General features: G+C 40.7%; 1 protein-coding gene across 1 annotated transcript in view; it reads left to right on the top strand.

The window, feature by feature from the left end:
- hace1 (HECT domain and ankyrin repeat containing E3 ubiquitin protein ligase 1) overlaps positions 1 to 24,855 on the top strand; it is a 101,167-nt gene that overhangs the window by 74,203 nt on the left and 2,109 nt on the right. The window contains exons 16-23 of the mRNA XM_087982643.1: positions 3,391 to 3,488; positions 4,429 to 4,516; positions 4,670 to 4,819; positions 5,651 to 5,847; positions 11,794 to 11,925; positions 21,460 to 21,558; positions 23,252 to 23,322; positions 24,716 to 24,829. Of these exons, the coding sequence (XP_087838769.1) occupies positions 3,391 to 3,488; positions 4,429 to 4,516; positions 4,670 to 4,819; positions 5,651 to 5,847; positions 11,794 to 11,925; positions 21,460 to 21,558; positions 23,252 to 23,322; positions 24,716 to 24,829 (949 nt within the window). The remainder of the gene's footprint in view (positions 1 to 3,390; positions 3,489 to 4,428; positions 4,517 to 4,669; positions 4,820 to 5,650; positions 5,848 to 11,793; positions 11,926 to 21,459; positions 21,559 to 23,251; positions 23,323 to 24,715; positions 24,830 to 24,855) is intronic.

Here is a 24,855-nt window from a genome sequence, read left to right as displayed (position 1 = left end):
AAGATTGATGAGGGTAGAGCAGTAGATGTGATCTATATGGACTTCAGTAAGGCATTTGACAAGGTTCCCCATGGGAGACTGATTAGCAAGGTTAGATCTCATGGAATACAGGGAGAACTAGCCATTTGGATACAGAACTGGCTCAAAGGTAGAAGACAGAGGGTGGTGGTGGAGGGTTGTTTTTCAGACTGGAGGCCTGTGATCAATGGAGTGCCACCAGGACTTGCCTATAGCCTTTTATCCCTTGGCATTGCAAGTATACATTTAAATACTATTAAAATGTTATGAGGGTTTCTGCCTCACCACCCTTCCAGGCATGAATTCCAGATTTTGGTTTTAAAACAAAGTCCTCATCTCCTCACCTTAAATCTGTGCTTCCTGATCATTGATCCTTCAACCCAGGGGGAAAGTTTCCTGTCCACCCTGTCTTTAACCCTCATTATCTATACATCTCAATCATATCCCTTTTCAATCTCCTCCGTTCCAGTGGAAGCAATCCTAATCTGTCCAATCTCTGTCCAAAACTAAAACTCTCCAGCCCATGCAACATCTTGGTAAATCTCCTCTGCACCCTGTCTAGTGCAATCACATTCCTCCCATAATGTGAATACCAGAACTGGATGCAGTGGTGTAGCTGTTGCCTAACTAATATTTTAGATGGTCCCAGCATTACCTTCCTGTTCTTAAATTCTGTGCCTTGACAAATAAAGGGTAAGTATTCTGTATGCCACCTTAACTACTTTATCCACTTGCCCTAATACCTCGATGGACCGGTGGACATGAGCATCCAGGACCCTCTGACTCTCGGTGCTTCCCAGGATCCTACCCTTCATTGTATTTCCTTGCCCTGTTTGTCCTTCCCAAAATGCATCGCCTCACACTTACCTGAATTGAATTCAATTGAGTATACAAGTACGAACTCTGTACAATTCACAGGCAGCTCTGTGCATCCCTCAGTTGAAATAACTTGCTCAATTAAATAACTCACACATTATCTAAGAAATACAATATCAAGCAGAACACACAAAAAGTTACTTGACTATAGTGCAGAATGTAGAGACTGCTGCTTTCAGTGGCAGTGTACACATCAGCTGGATAACACTACTGGCACCAAAAATGTCTGCCACTAGATGGAGCCCAGGATTCTATTTGAGAGTGTTGACAGGGCCAGGTGAAGGGCAGTTCAAGAACGGATCTGGGCTCTTTGTCTATGGTAAGATTGGCAGGTCAGAGCCAGTGCTAGGGCAGTGCTGAAGGTGCAACTAACAACCCCAATTATTGTAATGGACTCTGGGTGCCTTAGAATCTGAACCGGGGTGATGAGAGACTGGACTAGGGGAGTGGGAATGGGATCACTAAGGAAAAGATAATACGTAATTGCAGGCCACAGAACTGTCTGTGATGTATAATACTAAAGAGAAATTCACTATATTAAATGGATGTAATTGACACTTATTCGCTTCAACATTATTAACAATGTCAGATGAGTTGATGTTAAGCAGGGACTTAGTGAAATAAAACTTTCTTGGGTACTTCACAAATATCTCATGAATAAACTGAGCTACATCAGGAAATAATGGTCAAAAGCTTTGTCAGAGGTTTTTAGGGAACCTCTTAAAGGAGGAAAGAGTCAGAGGGATTTGGAATTTGGGCATTGGCAACTGAAAACTCGATCTCATTGTGGTGGAGCGATTAAGATCGGAGCGGCTTGAGGCTGTAAATTGGTGAGTACAGTACATATATTTTGCAGGATTGTAGTGTTGAAGTAGATCAGATGTGGGCATGGGTGCAGCCATAGATAAATTTTGAAAACCAGGATAAAAAATTTAAAATTAAAACATTGCTTAATCCAAAGTTGATGTACATTAGCCAAAGCATTTGATTGAGAACAGGCTTGGAGTGAGAAAGGTCAATGATAGCAGAATTTTGGTTGATCTCAAATTTATTGAGGGTAGAATGGGAGATCCACCAGGAGAGTGTGAAATAGTTGAGTCGAGAGGTGACAAAAGTTTGAATGGTAACATCAGTGGTCAATGAATTGCGGTAGGGCACACTCCACCAATATTATGAAGATAGAAATGGACAGTCTGACTGATCTAAATATGTGTTTAGAAACTCATAACAGCCAAATATGAGACCAGGTTATGAATAGTCTGGTTTAGTCTCAAGTTGCCAAATACATCGTCACCATTTAAATGTAATATTATTCCCTTTGTTTTACTTATCCACACTCGGTGGATTTTGTTTTCTTGAATCCACCATCAATAGGCAGACCATGCCTTCTCTTCTGTACACTTTGAAACTTGCTCCCTAAATCCATCTAAAATTCACAGCACTTTTGTAGAGGGTAGAGACTTGTGTGAATAAGGCAAATAGTTTGATTGAAAATTGCTGCTGAATAGCAGACTTGGAAGTAACAAATGCTAGTTAAAATATTGAATTTGGTGTCCAATCAGATACAGAGAATCAAACTAGCAAAAAAAAAGGCAGATAAACTTTTTTTCTTAAAATTTTCAAGCAAAAATTAAAACCTGAACTGATATAATACTAGAGTTAAGATGAATTTTCAATACCAGAGGGGTTGTTTGGCAAAAATAAAGACTTAACCATGCTATTAAGAAATATTTGTACTGCTCTGGAGTGGCAGTGTGTCTTCAGAAGCAGCATGACGACAGTTGGCTGGCCTGTGAAGCCTAGAGTCAGCCACTCGTGGCGGCATGGCGTGGGCTAGGAAGCCTGGAGTAAGACTAACAGTAAAGAAGAAAAAGTTGGACTCTCTTCAGGTTATCTTTGTTTTATTCTAAGTTAATGTGAATGGCGCCTATGTAAGGTGACAGTATAAAGTTTTCACTGTATTTTATATTGAATATATGTGATAATAAATGATTCAATTCAATGAACAAGATTTGGTTTTGGTGAGTTTATTCTGAATTAGTTAAGTAAGAGTGCTGCATACATTTCATTGGGTTTGAATGGTGTGTCAGATGGCAAGGAGCGATTGTACAATTTTGAGGAGTAGGGAATTTCTGACATCAGGTGCCTGAATTTCCCTATTTCAGAGCAAAAATGCATTTGCCAGAAGTTCATACATAAATAATGATTAGGCCAGCAGTGGAGAGTTTGCTGCATTGTTATATGCTGACTTTCTTCCTTCAAATTATTTAGTAGAAACTGGAGAACTCTTGCTGCTTGTCTGAATTGACTGAGTGAGAGGGCTAAATGCAATGACATTTTGCATTACTTTTATAAGATCGGGCTTGTACATGAAGAAAAGGGTGAGAAGAGTATGAGAGCAATGAAAACTCACCTTGTAATGCTTTGTGTGAATTATATTTTGTATATTGTGTGTTGAGGAATAACCTTAATAACACACAGACTTTGTGTTTGCAGATTCAATTTTCCAGAGCAGCTGTGAAGTTGTGTCAAAAGCAAGCTATGAAAAATTGAAACAAGGTGTAGCTGTACGTTTTCATGGTGAAGAAGGCATGGTATGTTACTGTACATAATTTTAAATAAACTTGATAAATAATTGTTCTGAAGAGATTAACACATGACTGATTCAAATTATGCCGGTAGCAATATAAAAATATTTAAATCCATACTGCAACTATTTAGGAGTACTGTAAAATTCAAAGGTTTTCTCTGAAAGTATGAAGATCTTTGAGACACCCTTGAATGACAATTTTGTTCAGTAATACCAGACATACCGAATTGTGTTTTTTCCCAGGTCCATTTTGCTAACTCTTTTCAACATTATCAGTGAACAAAAACATTTTTGTTGAGCAAATTGTTGTTTTGTGTTGTTATATTGCATTCCACTTGAATCCTTCAAGGAGATTTTCTTAGTCAACCATGTCAAAAAGTCAAATGGAAGTATAAAATGAATGCTCACTATGTGGTGGCCAAGAATGGGAGCTAGACAGTAGTGAAAAGAAATTTGAAATCAGATGAAATTGCTTGAAATGTATCTGCACAATGCTTATTAGTTTCTTCTGACTGCTGTCACTGCAGTCCTATAAAAATATTGTTTTACTTTTGTTCCAATGAATCCACTTAAGATTTTTGTGGTAAAATTTGCTATTCGTGTGGCAGTTTATTTCTAGTTCTCGCAACATGCTATGAAGTAGTGCAATATGGATTCCTGGTGCCTTAGATGTGTAGATGCCCTCATAGTCAGTGAAACGGAGGAGAGAGTACACAAATGAAGATACAAAATAACTGGGAGACTCTTGCAAGTTATTGTCATTCACACCAAGTGACCAGCTCTAAATGATATTGAGAGAGCTTTGCAATAAATTTGGTTGTGAAACACATTTGACACAAAGATGGGAGAGATAGGAGAATGGGCAGCTAAACTTTAGTATCTGTATACTTTTAAATTGATTAGTATTGTAACCTTCAGTCTTGTGTTCCTTTCTCTATATTCAGGGTCAAGGTGTGGTACGTGAATGGTTTGACATCCTTTCCAGTGAGATAATTAATCCAGACTATGCGCTTTTCACTCAGTCAGCTGATGGTAAGTGACTCTGTGGGTTTGCCAGGAAATAGTTTCATGTACAGAGCCAATCTGAAATCTTAAAATCCAAAACTGGAATCTTTTCCATCTTACTTTCAATTAAAGTTGTTGACTTATCTTGCAGTGCAAACTGATTTTTGTCTGTTCTTACAGGAACTACCTTCCAGCCTAACAGTAATTCTTCTGTGAATCCAGACCACCTAAATTATTTTCGGTTTGCAGGGCAGATTCTAGGTTTGGCACTTTATCACCGACAGTTGGTTAACATCTACTTCACACGTTCATTCTACAAACATATCCTTGGTAAGAATTGTTTAAATCACACATTTTTAGATTTTGATTTGTGCAATTTTTCTTTGGTTTCCTATAGTAACATTTGAAGTGGGAGAAAGCTGTACATTAACTGTGCTACAGATGGTTCATTTTTAAGACTTTGGTCTAGAGGGATGCTGGGAGGTGGAAGGAAAATGTGATATAAGGGAATACAGGAAAATTATGTCCTTTGAAATCAGAATGGAGAAATAAAATGTTTTGACTAAATATAAAATAGGATCAGGAGGTGAATCTATGGCTCTCAGTGCTTACTCCCTAGTCCCAAATCCCTTGATCTACAACCCTTTGGTGGACAAATCCAAAAATTCACAAACCCCTTAATTTAGAACTTAAATGAGGAGAAACTATCAAATTCCTATCCTGCGACTGTGTCTAATTTAAGATTGTAATCTTTCTTCCTTTGTCCCCTCATTGTCTCCCTACACCTCTCCGTTCCCACCTTGTTTCCTTTTCTTTGCATTTGAAAAGGTAAAAGGATAAAGACTATGGAAATGAAATTAGGCGCGTATACAAGAATAGCTAGCAAGGCAAGATGAAAACAAAGAAGCATCTATTTCTCTAAATCTAGTATTATTGGGGGAAAAAACCGAAATCTTCAGTTAACTTAGTCCCAGTAGTGGCTGCAGGTGTGGTATTCTGGCTTGTGTATACACAGTGATTTGGTTTTTGTTATATATTTAATATATTTATTGCTTTTTGTTATATATTTTAATATATTTATTGCTTAGCCTTTAAAATACTTGCATTAAATCCCTGCAGCATCTGTGCTACACGTTTTTCTGATGTCCACATGTTTTTCAGGTATCCCTGTAAACTATCAGGATGTGGCCTCCATTGATCCTGAGTATGCTAAAAATCTTCAGTGGATTCTGGACAATGATATTAGTGATCTTGGCCTAGAACTTACTTTTTCTGTTGAGACTGATGTATTTGGTGCAATGGAAGAGGTGCCTTTGAAACCTGGGGGAATAAGTATACTTGTCACCCAGGAAAATAAGGTAAGTTAATCTTTAATCTTTTCCCTGCTATATTATTTAAACAGCCCCTTTTTCATATGAGAGGTTTGGCACTGAGGTCCAATGACTCTTTTGTTTGAAAGTGGAATTAGAATTCCAGCTGAGCAAGCCTTTCCATTGGGCACTGTGTTTTAGAAATCTGTTGTGCACTGCAGCTGACCTTAGTCAGTGCCTTCATATGTAGTTTCAATTAAAGGTGGTGGTGTTAAAAAGGATGGCAATATTGTCTGCCTGATAGCACATTAACAATTAGGTTTAATGCTATCTGTCATACAGCACCAGAAGCATTGTTTCTATATATCAGTTTCACAGTTACTAGATCTAAAAATGTGTTAAATGCTATGCCATTTTCAATATGATTCTTAATACATCTGGATTTTAGCAAAAGTATGCAATTTAATTAGTTATGATTAACACTACTTGTAGTCAAGCGTATTTTGGTACAGGAATTGAGACAACACCAAAGAATACTGAATGATCTTTTTTAGTCAAATACTTTGTCCTTCTGATACATTGCTCTCCATCTGTGCTTTAGATTGATCTAATTTAGTTAAATATTATTAATATTCAAAAGACAATGTTTTCAAAAAAAGGCACTAACTATTTTGTGATCTTGACTAAATGGCTTGTAATTGGAAAATATAAATGCATCACAATACATTTTCTGTAAAATTCTAAAGACCATGTTTGTTTTAAAATTTATTTTGTGTAATTGACTTTTGTTCTGTTAAAGTAAATCTGGAACTTTGTGTGACGTCTCTAGGCAACTAAATACCATATGAACTAACAAAACAAAAAAAATCAATCAAGCTAAGATTTACTTTGAATTCTGACTTGTTGAGTAGTGCCATTAGTTGGGATCACAAAAGTAAAAACTGAGGAAAGAAGAATTAATTATTGTCTGTACAAAACTGCAATCTCTTTGGCTGATTCCAAACCCAACATGTTGATATTGATATAATGTAGGGTCACTTCTGAAGCATTGATTTCAGAATTAGATATGTGACAACCTTTACGAGGTTTCTTTTGCATATAAATGGAGCTTTACACTGCCTAAGGAACTAATATTAAATTCAGAAAAGCCATATATTCTACATGCTATATTTTAGGCAACTGATGGGTGCGGAACAGCTAATGAAGTGTCAGGGTTTCTAAAAGTTTTTTTCTCTCCTAACCCCACCACCCTATGGCCATGAGCACAACTAGCCTTCCCTCTGCTTCATCCAAATGAAGAATAAGCTTGTTGAATGGCATGTTGGAGGCATGAAATGCAATGTATCTCTACTCTTCCATATGTTGTACAGATCTGCCATTTATTGGTTTACTTTTACTTGTTTGAAGTCTTCTAACAAAAAGATTTGGATTGTTATCATAGCATGCTCATTCTATAAGGTACCTTCTGAATAAGGAGAAATGTTTGAGAATCTGCAGGTTGTGAGAACTCAGGATATTTGTGGAAAGTTGATCAGACTTGGAAAGGACTTATCAAATTGTTTTCACAGACCACAACTAGGCATTCTGAAATTCAGTGACTTGCCACAAGTTACATATGTGACCTATTAGTTTTATAATTAATCAAATGTTAGCTGTTCTCTAGTTTACCAGCCTCCCCCTTCTTGAGGGACTTGAATGTCCATCACCGAGAATGGCACAGTGGCACCAAAATGATCGAGCAGGCTGAGGCCGAAAGTAGAGTTGCTAAGCTGTGCCTGTGACATGACGCAGTATCTAGTGGGGAAAAGCCTACTTGCCATTGTCCTCACTGCAAATCTATCCAATCGTTCATGATGATATCAATAGCGGTGACCACCAGACAGTCCTTGAGATTAAGTCCCATATTTGCATTGAGAATACCCACCAATATGTTCACAATGACCGGATCCCTGAATTGTTATGGCACAGAAGGACACAGTTTGGCCCATTGCTGCTTTTGCACATCACCTTAACTCTTTGCCCTCTTGTTCATATTCCTTTTGTGAGTGGGAACAGCTTCCCCTATCTACTCTTGCCAAACCTTTCATGATTTTGAAAACCTCTACTAAATCTTGTTTTAAAGTTTGGGTGAAGATTTGTAGCTCGGGTGCTCGTTGTTGTGGTTCTGTTCGCTGAGCTGGAAATTTTTGTTGCAAACGTTTCGTCCCCTGTCCATGTGACATCCTCAGTGCTTGGGAACCTCCTGTGAAGCGCTTCTGTGGTGTTTCCACCAGCATTTATAGTGGCCTGTCCCTGCCGCTTCCGGTTGTCAGTTTCAGCTGTCCGCTGTAGTGGCCGGTATATTGGGTCTAGATCGATGTGTTTGTTGATGGAGTTTGTGGATGAGTGCCATGCTTCTAGGAATTCCCTGGCTGTTCTTTGTTTGGCTTGCCCTATAATGGTAGTGTTGTCCCAGTCGAATTCATGTTGCTTGTCGTCTGCGTGTGTGGCTACTAAGGATAGCTAGTCGTGGCGTTTCGTGGCTAGTTGATGTTCATGGATGCGGATTGTTAGCTGTCTTCCTGTTTGTCCTATAGTGTTTTGTGCAGTCCTTGCATGGGATTTTGCACGCTACATTAGTTTTGCTCATGCTGGGTATCGGGTCCTTCGTTCTGGTGAGTTGTTGTCTGAGGGTGGCTGTTGGTTTGTGTGCTGTTATAAGTCCTCGTGGTCGCAGTAGTCTGGCTGTCAGTTCTGAAATGCTCCTGATGTATGGTAGTGTGGCTAGTCCTTTGGATTGCGGCATGTCCTCGTTCCGTTGTCTTTCTCTTAGGCATCTGTTGATGAAATTGCGCGGGTATCCGTTTTTGGCGAATACTTTGTACAGGTGTTCCTCTTCCTCTTTTTGCAGTTCTGGTGTGCTGCAGTGTGTTGTGGCCCTTTTGAATAGTGTTTGATGCAACTTCGTTTGCGTGTGTTGGGGTGGTTACTTTCATAGTTCAGGACTTGGTCTGTGTGTGTGGCTTTCCTGTATACCTTTGTGGTGAATTCTCCGTTCGGTGTTCTCTGTACCATCACGTCTAGGAATGGGAGTTGGTTATCCTTTTCTTCTTCTCTCGTGAATCGGATTCCTGTTAGTGTGGCGTTGATGATCCGGTGTGTTTTCTCTATTTCTGTGTTTTTAATGATTGCAAAGGTGTCATCAACATATCTGACCCAGAGTTTTGGTTGAATTTGTGGTAAGACTGTTTGTTCTAACCTTTGCATTACTGCTTCTGCTATGAGTCCAGAGATCGGTGAGCCCATGGGTGTTCCGTTGATTTGTTCGTATATCTGGTTGTTGAATGTGAAGTGTGTTGTGAAGCACAAGTCCAGTAGTTTAAGTATGCTGTCTTTGTTGATAGGTTCAACGTCCTATTGTCTGTTCTGTATGTCCAGTAGGTTGGCTATTGTTTCTCTGGCTAGGGTTTTGTCAATAGAGGTAAACGACCAGCTATCCTTAGTAGCCACACACGCAGACGACAAGCAACATGAATTTGACTGGGACAACACTACCATTATAGGGCAAGCCAAACAAAGAACAGCCAGGGAATTCCTAGAAGCTTGGCACTCACCCACAAACTCCATCAACAAACACATCGATCCGGACCAAATATACCGGCCCCTACAGTGGACAGCTGAAACTGACAACCGGAAGCGGCAGGGACAGGCCACTATAAATGCCGGTGGAAACACCACAGAAGCGCTTCACAGGAGGCTCCCAAGCACTGAGGATGTCACCTAGACAGGGGGCGAAACGTTTGCAACAAAAATTTCCAGCTCAGCGAACAGAACCACAACAAATCTTGTTTTAATTAAAATCTTTTTCTTTTCAAGATTAGTCCTAATATATTCAATCTATCCTCAAGTGAAGTTTGTAATTCCTGGAACCATTCTTGTAAATTGCCTTTGCACTTTCTCCAGCTCAGTTTGAACTGGAAGCTGAATACCCCAACAGTGATGTATGAGAAATTGGCAGGGTGGGGGTTTGGGAAGGAAATCTGCTGTCCTCACCTGCTCTAGCCTAAATGTAACTCCAGACCCACAGCAATGTAGTTGGTTGTTAACTATTCTCCAGCCTTCTAGGGATGGACAATAAATGCTGATCTAGCCAGCAATGCCCACATCCTGTGAAGGAATTTAAAAAAAAAAGACCAAAGCTTAGTGTAAAGTATGTTTCAAGGAGCATCTTTAGTAAAAAGACAGAACAAAGGGATCCATGCAGAGAAGTTCAGGGCTTTGGCAACCAAAAGCATGACTGCTGTTGGTGGAGCAGTTAAAATCCAGAAATCTCAAGTTGTTCAATTGGTGGAGCGCAGAGAAATCAATTGTGTTTTAATCATTAAAGTGAGGACTACATGTATACACAGGTATTTTGCCAAACTGTTAAGAATTCCTATTGTCATTTATATCTCAGAATTAGATGTGCTTTTAAGAAGATTTCTTGTGTTTGCTGTTTCTAGTAAAACTATAAATTTGTTCCTTTTTAAATACTACTACAGTTAGAAGTGCTACTGAGCAAAGGGAATTTTCACAGATGTATTGATCATCCTTGATTGAATAATAGCCTTCTCCTCTCTTTCACCAGATCGTGTCCTTTGTCCACCATCCCTACACATATCTTGGTCCATAATTTGATAATTCCTGTACTTCACAGGTTCTGGACTATTTTATTGGCTGCCCTTTTAATTCACTGCTACCATTGAGTCTTTCTGCTCTGATGTAGGATTTATCCAGAAATAAAATGGCAGGTAACCTAAGAAATAGGAACAGGAGTAGATTATTTGGCCCTTCTAGCCTGTTCTGATATTTGTCATGTCCACCTTCCTACCCTTGATTTCCCTACTTTTCAAGAATCTGTCCATCTCAGTCTTAAATATACGAAGGACTTTACCCCATAGCTCTCCGTGGCAAGGAATTCTAAAGATACTTGACCCTCAAAAAGAATTCCTCCTCACGTCAGTCTTAAATTGGGCACCCCTTTATTCTGAGATCATGTCCTCTGGCCTCCCATGAGGGGAAACTTCCTGTCAGCATTTACCCTGTCAAGCCCTGAAGAATCCTTTCAATGAGATCACCTCTCATTCTTCTAAACTTTAATGAGTAGAGTCCCAACCTATTTAGCCTTTGCTCATAAGGCAATCCCTCCATACAGGTGTCATCCTAGTGAACTTTTTCTGAACGTCCTCAAATGAAGCAATATCCTTCTTTAAATAAAGGGACCAAAACTGCTCACAGCATTCCATATGTGGTCTCACCCAGCACCCTGTGCAAATGCAGTAAGACTTCCCTACTCTTATATTCCAACTCCTTGAAATAAGAGCCACAATTCCATTAGGTCTTTCTAATTGTCTGCTGTCTGTGTGCTAGCTTTGTGTTTCGTGCATAAGAACCCCAAGTCCCTTTGTGTACAACTTTCTGCAGTTTTTCTCTATTTAAATAATACACCTTTTTTATCCCTTCCAAAATGAAAAACTATGCATTTTTCCATGTTATACTCCACTTCCTAACATTTTGTCCATTTATTTAATTTATCAATTTCGCTCTGTAAACTATATATATCTCTTTTACAACCTGCCGTTCTACCTATTTCAGCATTGTCCGCAAAATCAGCTGTAGTGCATTTATTTGCTTCTTCCTGCTAATTGTAATAGAATGAAGCGGCAGCTAAATGTGTGAATGTTAAGTTTCCAAAGCTTTGAGGGGCTGTCATGCTAATGTTTCAATAGACATTATTATGTGAAATTGAGTAATTCAGAATTTCAATAGGTGCCATTTTAAAAGTGCTTTTGAAATAAAGTTTTTGGTAAATTGTTTCCTTTCCTTTCCAGAAGTTTTTTAAATAAATTGCAAGAACTTTATATTTAAATGTGTTAAGTAAATTACTAGCAATATTTGCATATGTTATTTCATTCAGTTAAATGTTTTGGTAAAATTGTGAATGTTTGAAGATTAAATGGCTAACTTTCTTTTCAGGATGAATATGTCCAACTTGTCACTGAATTACGTATGACTCGTGCTATTCAACCCCAGATAAATGCATTTCTGCAAGGCTTCCATCTGTTCATTCCACCCTCTCTCATTCAGCTTTTTGACGAATATGAGCTGGTAAGAACTCTAGTATATACAGCACACTGAATGTTGGTGCTGATTAAAAATGTGAAATGAGTGTAGGATAGAACATGATAGAAATGAGGAACGATCATAGTTCTGAGGTGGTTGCTCAATATAACATGCAGAATTTCCATATTTTTGTTAGAATTGAAAATGTATTTTATAATTAGGTTAGAAAGCATGATGTTACTGAATTTGCACAGATTTTTAACTGTAATTTAGTCAAGTTAATTGTTTAGGGTGATCAATATTAAATTGTTTCAGCCAATGTGGAAAGCAACACATATAGCCTCCCTGTAATTGCTCTCTGAAGAAACCAAACAAATAAACACAATGATATTGGAGAGTAGGGTAGGACAACAGTTAAAATACTGGGCTAACAATCAGAGACCTGGGCTAATGAACCTAATGTGAGTTGAAATTCAATGTGGGCAGCTGAAAAATTCAATTTCAGTTAATTGAATAGATTTGAAGTAAAAGGTTGGTATCAGTACAGGTGACCACGCAACTAATGGTTGTGTTTAAAAACTGAGATTTTATAATAGGCTGTACTTGTTTATGCTGCACCATGAGGGGCAGGATTTCCTTCATATTTGCAGTATCAGTTGGCTGCAATAAAATCAGCAAGTTGGCTTACATAACAAAGTAAGAAATAGGGCCAGTCAGCCTTCTGAACATGCTCCACAATTTAATGAAATCATTGCCGCTCTTCAACTTGAACATTATCCCTGTTTTCCTTGATATACCCACCACACAACCACACGCAAAAATCTATCAGTCTCAATCTTGAACATACTCAAAAACTGAGCTTCCACAGTCCTCTGGGACAGAATATTCCAAAGTTTCACCACCCCAAAGGAAAGGAATACCTCCTCCTCACAGTTCTAAATGGCCTACTCCTTATCTTGAGATTGTATTTCCTTATTCCGAATAACCTCCAGACCTTTTGATCTACGTCACCCCCATGAGTCTTCCTACATCTTTCTTGATTTGGAGGTGCCGGTGCTGGACTGGGGTGGACAAAGTTTAAAAATCTCAACACCAGGTAATAGTCCAACAGGTTTAATTGGAAGCACTAGCTTTCATGGTGCTGCCTCTTCGTCAGGTGGTTGTGGAACATGGCCAAATGACACAGAATTTATAGCAAAAGAGTTAGTGTTATGGAGTTGTAATGATACATTAAACAACTTTAGTTGAAAATCACACAACACCAGGTTATAGTTCTTAAACAAATTTAAATTGTCTTTCATCTTTTAGAATGGGAAATGGTGGTTTAGATTCTTTAATATGTAAATCCCAGAATTATATTCTCAAGATAGTGTCAGTTCATCTAACAATAGGTGTCATCTCAGTTCAGACAATGCATGAAATGTGTAAAGGTAAAATCTGTACCAAAGTTGAGTCAATTCTAATTCTAAAGTGAGGCTTACAGAATCTTACATGGATTTATGTAGTTTTTGAACAAAGAATGTAATTCTGCACGTACAGGAGAGACATTGGGGTGTGTGTTGCAGTGGAATCACCTGTAGTGTGACATGAACCCAAGGTCCCGGTTAAAGCCTTACTTATGGGTATTCAACTTGGCTATCAGTCTCTGCTTGGCCACTTTGCGTTGTTACTTGTCCCAAAATTTGCCTTGGAGCATACTCACCTGGAGATCGAGGCCAAATGTCCAGACTGCTGAAATGTTCCCCAACAGGGAGGATCCTGTCTGGTGATCGTTGCACGATGTCCATTCATCGTAATGTCTGTTCAGTCTTGCCAATGTACCAAGCCTCAGGGCCTCCTTCCCTGCAGCGTATGAGATAGACAATGTTGGCCAAGAAACATGAGTACATGGTGGAAGGTGTCTCCACGTGTCATGGTGGTATCAGTGTTGACACTCTGACACGTCTTGCAGTGGCTGTCATGACAGGGTTATATGGTGTTGTGGTCAATGTTGTCCTGAAGGCTGGGCAGTTATCTGTGTGCAGTGATCTATTTGAGGTTTGGTGGTTGTGGAGGTGTAGGGAAGATTTTGGCAAGGTGCTCCTCTACATTGATAATGTGTTACAGGCTGCAAAGAACATGGTGTAGTTTTTCGGCTCCTGGGAAGTACTGGACAATGAAGGGTACCTATCAGTTGCAGCCCATGTCTCCTGAGGAGATCATTGCGGTTTCTTGCTGTGGCACGTCGAAACTGGCGGTTGACAAGTTGAGCATCGTATCCTGCTCTTATGAGAGCATTCTTGAGCACTTTCAGGTGTCCATCGCATTCCTCCTCTTGTTTTGATATGTTTTGGTTGGAAGTTGGAGAATCACACAGCATTGTGTGGTTATTCGTGGGTTTGCGGCCAAGTGAGGTGCTGAGGTGCCCATTCTTGGAGATGCATGTGTCCAAGAATGAGACAGATGCTAAAAAATACGTGACCGAGCACGTGCTCATGCATGCACTTACTCGCATTCTCACACAGACTGTTATACACAAGGGCGCTCTCTTCTGCACACACACGCACTCACCCTCTCACAAGCTTATACCCAACACACTCCTGCACATTCACATACTTGACCAAACTTACTTACACACATACACGCACACTTCCATATGCACTAACACCCATTCTGTCTCTCCTGTCCGTGCATACACACAAGGTTATGGGGTGAATTTGTGTGTGCAGAATTGCATTTTATTTTGCTCAAAAACTGCATAAATCCATATAAGATTCTGTAAGCCCCACTTTAGAAATAGAATTGACTCAATATTGGTACAGACTTTACCTTTAAAAACTATAACCTGGTGTGTGATTTTTAACTGAAGTTGTTTAATATATCATTACAACTCCGTGACACTGTAACCCTTTTGCTGTAAATTCTGTCTCGTATGGTCATGTCCCACAACCACCCGTGAAGAGGCAGTGCCTCGAAAGCTAGTGCTTACAAATAAACCTGTTGAACTATTACCTGGTGTTGTGGTTTTTAACTACATATACCTTGTTAATCCCGAGAAGAAATTTGTATGTTTAAATAAGATCACCTCTTGGGGAATAAAGGTAAAGTCTATTTCATCCTTCCTTATACCTCCTTGTTGCATTCCCTCTCTGGTAAGTGTTTCTATTGTTGAGTAAAGACATACCAAAACTGGACACAGTGCTCCGTTTGTGGTCTCAATTTCTGTAATTGCAATGAGACATTTTTGCTGCTTTTGTCAATCCCTCTTGTGAGAAAGGCAAATATCCCATTGTCACCTTAAGTGCTCACTGTACCTGCACGTCAACTTGCAATAACTTATGACCCCTCAAGGGATCCAGTCCTTTGAAATTCAACATTTCCCACTCTCTCTCCATTTACGTCCATATGCTGTATTTCATTTTTCCTATTGAAGTAGATAATCCCACATTTCTCCACACTGTATTCCATCTGCCAAATATTTGCCCATTAACTTAGTCCTCCTTGGATCCTCTCAACTCCCTCTGCCACTTAGTTCATCATCTGCCAAAAGCACTCATCCCTGTGGTACACCACTGCTGACGTGCCCCTCACAGACCCCACTGTCACTATCCCCAACCCCCAGAACCCCAAGGGGAACACTACCCATGCTCATGACTCCACCCCCATTCCCCCACCATCACACCCACTCCAGTTACAGGTTCCACCCCCACTCCCAGCTCTACACCCACACCAGATCCCAGCTCCCAGCCCTGCCGAGTTTTCACCATCCCCGCAGACCTCCCCCTCACTGAGGGCGAACGATCAGTCCTCAGCAAAAGACTCACCTTCATCCCCCTCCGTCCACGCATCAATGAATTTAATACACGCTGTGACGTCGAACAATTCTTCCGTCGCCTCCGAGCTTGCTTTCACAATCAGGACTCCCGCCCACCTTCTGAGGACCCCTTTCCCCACCTCCAACACACTGCATCCACCTGGACACCCCGCGCTGGCCTATTACCTGCCCTCGATCTCTTCATTTCCAACTGCCGCTGGGACATTAACTGCCTCAACCTGTCTACCTCCCTCCCCCACTCCAACCTCTCACCCTCACAATGCACAGCCCTCCAATCCCTCTGCTCCAATCCCAACCTCACCATCAAGCCAGCGGATAAAGGGGGTGCAGTGGTAGTCTGGCGCACTGACCTCTACACCGCTGAAGCCAAACGTCAACTCGAGGACACCTCTTCCTACTGCCCCCTCAACCATGACCCCACTCCCCATCACCAAACCATCATCTCCCAGACCATACAGAACCTCATCACCTCAGGAGATCACCCACCCACAGCTTCCAACCTCATAGTCCAGGAACCCCGCACTGCCCGGTTCTACCTCCTTCCCAAGATCCACAAGCCTGACCACCTTGGCCGACCCATTGTCTCAGCATGCTCCTGCCCCACTGAACTCATCTCTACCTACCTTGACACTGTCCTATCCCCCCTAGTCCAGGAACTCCCCATAGGTTCGAGACACCACCCACCCCCTCCACCTCCTCCAAGACTTTTGTTTTCCCGGCCCCCAACGCCTCATCTTCACCATGGATATCCAATTCCTCTACACCTCCATCCGCCATGACCAGGGCCTCCAAGCCCTCCGTTTTTTCCTCTCCAGACGTCCCCAACAGTACCCTTCCACCGACACTCTCATTCGTTTGGCCGAACTGGTCCTCGCCCTTAACAATTTCTCCTTTGAATCCTCCCACTTCCTCCAGACCAAAGGGGTAGCCATGGGCACACGTATGGGCCCCAGCTATGCCTGTCTCTTTGTTGGCTACGTAGAGCAGTTGATCTTCCGTAATTACACCGGCACCACTCCCCACCTCTTCCTCCGCTACATTGATGACTGCATTGGCGCCACCTCGTGCTCCCGCGAGGAGGTTGAGCAATTCATCAACTTCACCAACACATTCCACCCTGACCTTAAATTTACCTGGACCATCTCTGACACCTCCCTCCCCTTCCTGGACCTCTCCATCTCCATTAATGATGATCGACTTGACACTGACATTTTTTACAAACCCACCGACTCCCACAGCTACCTGGATTACACCTCTTCCCACCCTACCTCTTGCAAAAATGCCATCTCATACCTCTTCACCATGGTATGAAGAGGTACCTCCGCCTCCGCCGGATCTGCTCCCAGGAGGACCAGTTCCACCACAGAACACACCAGATGGCTTCCTTCTTTAGAGACCGCAATTTCCCACATGGTTAAACATGCCCTCCAACGCATCTCTTTTACATAGAACATAGAACAATACAGCACAGAACAGGCCCTTCGGCCCACGATGTTGTGCCGAACTTCTAACCTAGATTAAGTACCCATCCATGTACCTATCCAAATGCCGCTTAAAGGTCGCCAATGATTCCGACTCTACCACTCCCACGGGCAGCGCATTCCATGCCCCCACCACTCTCTGGGTAAAGAACCCACCCCTGACATCTCCCCTATACCTTCCACCCTTCACCTTAAATTTATGTCCTCTTGTAACACTCTGTTGTACCCGGGGAAAAAGTTTCTGACTGTCTACTCTATCTATTCATCTGATCATCTTATAAACCTCTATCAAGTCACCCCTCATCCTTCGCCGTTCCAACGAGAAAAGGCCGAGAACTCTCAACCTATCCTCGTACGACTTCCTCTCCATTCCAGGCAACATCCTGGTAAATCTTCTCTGCACCCTCTCCAAAGCTTCCACATCTTTCCTAAAGTGAGGCGACCAGAACTGCACACAGTACTCCAACTGTGGCCTAACCAAAGTCCTGTACAGCTGCAACATTTACATCCCGCATCTCTGCCCTCAGACCCCACCCCTCCAACCGTAACAAGGACAGAACGCCCCTGGTGCTCACCTTCCACCCTACCAACCTTCGCATAAACCAAATCATCCGCCGACATTTCTGACACCTCCAAACAGACCCCACCACCAGGGATATATTTCCCTCCCCACCCTTTCCGCCTTCCGCAAAGACCGTTCCCCCCCGTGACTACCTGGTCAGGTCCATGCCCCCCTACAATCCACCCTCCCATCCTGGCACTTTCCCCTGCCACCGCAGGAACTGTAAAACCTGCGCCCACACCTCCTCCCTCACCTCTATCCAAGGCCCTAAAGGAGCCTTCCACATCCATCAAAGTTTTACTTGCACATCCACTAATATCATTTATTGTATCCGTTGCTCCCGATGCGGTTTCCTCTACATTGGGGAGACTGGGCATCTCCCAGCAGAGCGCTTTAGGGAACATCTCCGGGACACCCGCACCAATCAACCACACCGCCCCGTGGCCCAACATTTCAACTCCCCCTCCCACTCTGCCGAGGACATGGAGGTCCTGGGCCTCCTTCATCGCCGCTCCCTCACCACCAGACACCTGGAGGAAGAACGCCTCATCTTCTGCCTCGGAACACTTCAATCCCAGGGCATCAATGTGGACTTCAACAGTTTCCTCATTTCCCCTTCCCCCACCTCACCCTAGTTCTAAACGTTCAGCTCAGCACTGTCCCCATGACTTGTCCGGACTTGTCCTACCTGCCTATCTCCTTTTCCACCTATCCACTCCACCCTCTCCTCCCTGACCTATCACCTTCATCCCCTCCCCCACTCACCCATTGTACTCTATGCTACTTTCTCCCCACCCCCACCCTCCTCTCGCTTATCTCTCCACGCTCCAGGCTCATTGTCTTTATTCCTGACGAAGGGCTTTTGCCCGAAACGTCGATTCCGAAGCTTCTTGGATGCTGCCTGTAGGAGGGGGAATTTTTTACCTCAAATATATTTGTGGGCGGCACGGTGACACAGTGGTTAGCACTGCTGCCTCACAGCGCCAGAGACCCGGGTTCAATTCCCTCCTCAGGCGACTAACTGTGTGGAGTTTGCACGTTCTCCTCTTATCTGCATGGGTTTCCTCCCAGTTTCCTCCCACAGTCCAAAGATGTGCAGGTCAGGTGAATTGGCCATGCTAAATTGCCCGTAGTGTTAGGTAAGGGGTAAATGTAGGGATATGGGTGGGTTGCGCTTCGGCGGGGTGCTGTGGACTTGTTGGGCCGAAAGGCCTGTTTCCACACTGTAAGTAATCTAATCTAATAAAATTGTCAGGCATGACTTTCCATTCATAAATCCATGTTAATTTTACCGAATCCTATTATTATTTTCTAAATTTCTCAATTATCACGTTTTATAAATTTCTGTCTTTTTCCCTATGACTGTTAATGTAATAGTTAAGGTCTGCAGATCTCTATTTTCTCAGTCTGTCCTCACTTCATAGTGTTATATTTTCCACCTTCCAAACTGCAAGAACCATTCCAAAGTTCAGAAAATGCATCCCGCATCCACCATTTCTTCAACTAATTCTTTCTTGAGCTGAAAAGCGAAATGTAACATTCATGCCACACAAATACCAGATGATGCCTGTCCTTAATGAGAAGCAGTCTAACCATGATTTCTTGACATTCAATGATGTTGCCATAAATATGGTGACTTGAAAGGCAGGTCACAGGCCAGGAATACTGCAGCAAGCAACTCACCACCTGACGCCTCACATGCCTGGGTGAGTGCAGCTCCCAGAAACACACATGAGACTCGACACCAGGTTGATTGGCACAACATCCATAATCATCCACTCCCCCCTCCACTAAAATTCAGTAGCAGTAAGATCTACAAGATGCATTGCGGAAGTTCCACAGAATCCTCAAAGCATATTCCAAAGCCATGACCCATCTGGAAGGACAAGGGCAGTAGATACATGGGACCACCGCCTGTACATACCTTGCCAAGCTACTCGCTATCCTGACTTAGATGTCACTATTCCTCTCCTGTCACTGGATCAAAATCATTAACAACATTGTGGGGTGCAGCACGTGGAATACAGTTCGAGAAGGCAGCTCACCATCACCTTCTCAATGGCATCTAGGGATTAGCAACAAATGCTGACAAACCAATGATTCCCATGTCCAACAAGTGAATAAAAAGGACATTGTCTGAAATGCAGAGTATCAGGTCGAAGGGATTTATATACTTTAAGTCCCATTAAATTTCTCCAATAGATTTAAAAATTAATTACTAATGCAGTTCCTCATTCACACTAGCCCATCGATTCTTCATTATTTCTCAGATTTATTTTAGTACTTCCTCTAGTTTTTATGCCACTTCCTTATTCCCCATTAACAATTTTCTCATAACAACAGACCCAAATTTTTTTTTTATTTGCTAATTGTGCTATATTTGAAGCAGGCTAAGTTCAAGTTTCATGTTTTCTGATCTCTGCAGCCCAATGGCAAGTTCTTTTATCTATTTTACTTAGATCTTTTAATGAAATTGTTAGCTGCTTCCTATGTAAAATGTGCTTTTGAGGATTCATTAAGCAATACAGAGATATGGTCAAGAAATTTCAATAGATGAGAGTCTCAAATTCCGTTGAACTCTGACCTTGGTTGAATTATTTGCAGTTTTTTTCCCTTTAAAACAATAAAGGGATTTTAATAAAATGTTTTCAAACATCGAATACTTGATGTAGGATTGGAAACCATAATATGATGGGGAGAAAACAACAATCTGAGCATTTAAATAGCCCATTTATTTTATTTTCCTGATTTGGGTTTGTTGTGAATTGGGGTATGTTGATTTGTGTTGTGTTCTTTTGGCGAATGGATGCGAGTTTGAGTCCTCTGTAGATACAGCTTGTTCCCCTTTCAAACGCCTTGGGTCCTTTTCTAGAATGGAATGTGGAGGCTCGAAGTTTCAGTTTATTTTCTGTTCCTAGTTAAATGGTCTAAACACCAAAGTCATATCTGAGAATTGGGCAAAAAATTCATTCTTCCACTGACTAGCAAGGAGTAAGGAACAGTTTTGTATTCTGGCGCATATGTGACTTCATATACAAAGCAATATGATTTGACTCTTAATTGTCCTCTGAACACAGTAGTTCCTGCATGCAATAAATTGGGGGGAAATAAAACATCAGTTTGCATCTCTTTAGCACTAGATTAACAAATACAGGCACAGTGAAAACAGTGGATAATCTAGTTAGCCTCTAATTGAAATAAACTTTATTTTGCAACTAAATAAGTGTAGTTGGGCCTTTTGAACAGTGGTTAATTTTGCAACTTGTAGCTTGATTATTGAGCTTTTGTGGTCTGCACATTCAGCCTGTTAGAAACATTCCTTCCACTTTGAAATCGAAAACACCAGTTTTCCTAAGTGTGCCAGTCTATGGACAATTGAAGCCCAATTAACTAAAATTAAAAGCTTTTCAGGACAGTTGCAATTGATCAAAACCAACTACAGTATGCAGGTTTCTGGAGATCAGTGATACTGCAGACTCAAGAAAGAATGTCAAACAAATTGGCTTCGATTTAAATTAGAATAGGCTATGAGAGTGGCAAAAGAAACCCCAGAAAAGATAAGAGCAATAGCTTTGGGGAGTTGATTGAACCAGGTGTGAAGAAAGGATAGATGAGTAAAAATAAATCTACAATAGAACCAGAATAATAATTTCAACAAGAAATAAAATTGGCATGCTTTTAAAAGTATTTCTTATCCATCTCTGTTGTTCTCTTATCTCTAGGAGTTGCTCCTCTCTGGGATGCCAGAAATTGATGTGGCTGACTGGAAACGGAATACAGAATACACAAGTGGCTATGAAAAAGATGACCCGGTGATACAGGTATCATTAGTATCAGCTCGAAAAATGGAAAACCTAAAATAGAATCTATTTGATATGTGTTCCTTAATTCTTAGGCATCTTACCTTGATATTTAGGCATCAATATTATATCAATGCCAGAACCAAGTACTAATGGAAATCACAGGAAAAATAAATTGTACAAAGAATGCACACAACACAACAAAAATCCTTTTAAGAATAAACAATAGTAAACAAATAATCAATAAAGTGCAACAGATTACACTGGAACCTTGATTATCCGGCATTCGATTATCTGAACTTTGGATAATCCAGCAAGGTCCCGATGCTTGGCTAAACTGTGTTATCCGGCATTTGATTATCCCTGCTCGTGCTGTTCAGATAATTGCGGTTCCTCTAGTTCACTGATCAAAAGATAATCTAAATTTAATTCTGGAAACCTTGCAAATCTTTGGTGACAAATTGTATTTGTACTTTGCCACACTGTTTTGTGACTTCAACTGAAGTTTTTTGTCTCATGCATTGTACCACACTTGAGAAATGACTAATAGTTTTAGAAGAATCAAAGACAAGATTGGACATAGAAATGCATCAACAAGCAACTTAACCATACAATGATATTTCTGATCTATTGTACATTATAGTGAAATAATTTAGTATTTATGATTGTGCATAAATCACTAGTGGTATAGAGTAATTTGACTGTATTATACGATTGCAGCCTTGGTTGAATTCTATTCAAGAATAGTCTGAATAATAATTCTAAGTTATAATACAGTTTAGAAAAGAATCCAAGTTAAAAATTTAGCACTTCTGATCACCAAGTATCTGAATGCACTTTGCAAGGTAATGAAGTACATTTGAAGTGTAGTCACTGTTTAATAAAGTAGCATTCTTAATCCGTATTCAAAATACCAATGGTAGGTTTCATAGTTGAATGGTCTGTCAAATGTCGGAGTCAAAAGTGTGGCACTGGAAAAGCACAGCAAGTCAGGTAGCTTCTGAGCAGCAGGAGAATTGGGGTTTCGAGCATAAGCTATTCATCAAGTCATACCCGATTAAGAGCTCATGCCCGAAACGTCGACTCTCCTCCTCGGATGTTGCCTGACCTGCTGTGCATTCCCAGCGCCACACTTTTGACTCTGATCTCCAGCATCTGCAATCCACACTTTCTCCTGATCTGTCAAATGGCCGTGCACAACTTTGTACTCTGAAAACAAGCTGTTTTCATTTATACATCACACTCATGTGGTGCACTACTATCATGTCAACACTAAATGCTGGAACTACTCTATAGCTGCTGTCCAGGATCTGTTAAGACAAACAGATTAGCGTTTCAGGCCTGCAGTCTTTTATGAAATCTGGAAAAAGTTACAGTTCTAACAGTTGAAAAGGAAAAGCAAAAGTAATGCTCTGGATGGAAGGTAGGTGTGATTTTAGCAAAAAGCAGAATGCGATCTGTTCACAACATTTTAGTTTGTATTTTCCACATCCATGGTATTTTGCCTTTGGTATTATAATGATGTAGTAGTTATAATACTGGACTGGTTCTCCAGAGAACACAAGTTTGAATGTCTCAATAGTGGTTTGAAAATTTGAATCTGGAAGTATGTTATAGTATTGATAAAAATGAACATGTGAATGATCAGATATGTCACAAATTCTGCATGCAAGTTACATTTTAAGTCATTGTTAATCTTGTCTTATTTTTCAAGTGGTTCTGGGAGGTTGTGGAAGCACTTACCCAAGAAGAATGTGTTTTATTATTGCAATTTGTTACAGGCAGGTAAGATGTTCTCTGTTTAAAAAAAAATTTGATCTGAGGCTATAATGTATTTGAAGATCTGCAGGTGTGATTTAATTTGTATTATTGGTGCAAAGTACCATATTGGAGTTATTCCAGATGAATCAGTTAAACTGCTGCAATGTAGACTTTAATGTGATGTTTTATTTTCAAATTCATTTCTGATGCAGTTGGTGAAATTGTTTCATGAGCCATGGAGCAGACATCATTGTTTCAGGACAAAATGGATAGATTTGGAACAGAGCAAGATGTAGGTGGAAAGAACAGGGCAGTGGTATTAATTTTGGACTGCTCTAGTAAAGAACTGACATAGACCTGATGGGATGAATGGATTCCTTATGTGCTGTAAATTTCTACAAGGGTGAGAGGGGAAAGATTTTAAAAGAGACCTAAGGGGCAACTTTTTCACACAGAGGGTGGTACATGTATGGAATGAGCTGCCAGAGGAAGTGGTAAAGGCTGGTACAATTACAACATTTAAAAGGCATCTGGATGGGTAGATGAATAGGAAGGTTTAGAGGGATATGGCAAGTGCTGGCAAGTCGGACTAGAGTAATTTAGGATATCTGGTCAGTATGAACAAGTTGGTCAGAAAGATCTGTTTCTATGACTCTCTGGAGATTTGTGAAATATGAATGTGCTGGATGTTCACTTCTACCAAAAAAGTTGGAATAAATTTAATGTTTTCATATATTAGTATGGTACTTGTGAACATAGTAAAACAACTCAAAGTATTTCATAGGAGCATTACTAATCAAAATTTGCTGCAGAGTCACATTGAGATTGTAAGATGGAAGACCAGAAGTTGGCACAAAGTGAATGGTTTCAATGAGTACTATAAGGGAAGAAGTAATGGAGAGATTTAGGGAAAGAATTCCTAGTGTTTTAGGCATATAAATCTAAATGCACAGCAGAGTATTCAAAAGTCAGGGATAACCAATCCTTTTGTAAGGTTTTTCCACCTAATAAGAGGATGAAATCCTGTTGAAACAAATTTATTATGAGTAACAGCATTAAAAGCTCATTTAATTATGAAGCTTTCACTAGAAAAGATAACTTTTGAATGATAAGGGTTATTTTATCATTTCAGATCTCTGTACACTTTCAGAAAGCCCCTTTTTGGTGTTCTTAAAATTCCATTGGAGTGAAAAGCTGTTGTCCTACCTGTTACTATTGGCTTTGTGCCTAAATTTGGACATTAAAAGAATAGGGCTCATCACTGTTCGTCGGTAATAAGGATAATGATAGCTGATACTCTAAATTTAAGTGACATTTTTATATTAATCTGAAGTATACTTCTATGAGCTGTTATGACAATGTTAGCGCATTTATTCACTGACATTATTGATGAATTTCTATGTTTATATTTTCAAAGCTCTAGAGTCCCTCATGGTGGTTTCGCATATCTCATGGGTGGCAGTGGGTTGCAAAAATTCACGATAGCTGCTGTACCGTACACTTCAAACCTCTTACCAACATCCAGTACTTGGTATGTAAGTTCACATGCAAGACAAA

This window comes from Chiloscyllium plagiosum, unplaced genomic scaffold (assembly GCF_037043375.1).
Source record: "Chiloscyllium plagiosum isolate Xiang-an unplaced genomic scaffold, Cpla_swu_hap1 HiC_scaffold_3, whole genome shotgun sequence".
NCBI classification, from domain to species: Eukaryota; Metazoa; Chordata; class Chondrichthyes; order Orectolobiformes; family Hemiscylliidae; genus Chiloscyllium; species Chiloscyllium plagiosum.
The sequence above is the reverse complement of the archived record's forward strand: the minus strand, read 5'-3'. Positions and strand labels throughout refer to the sequence as shown.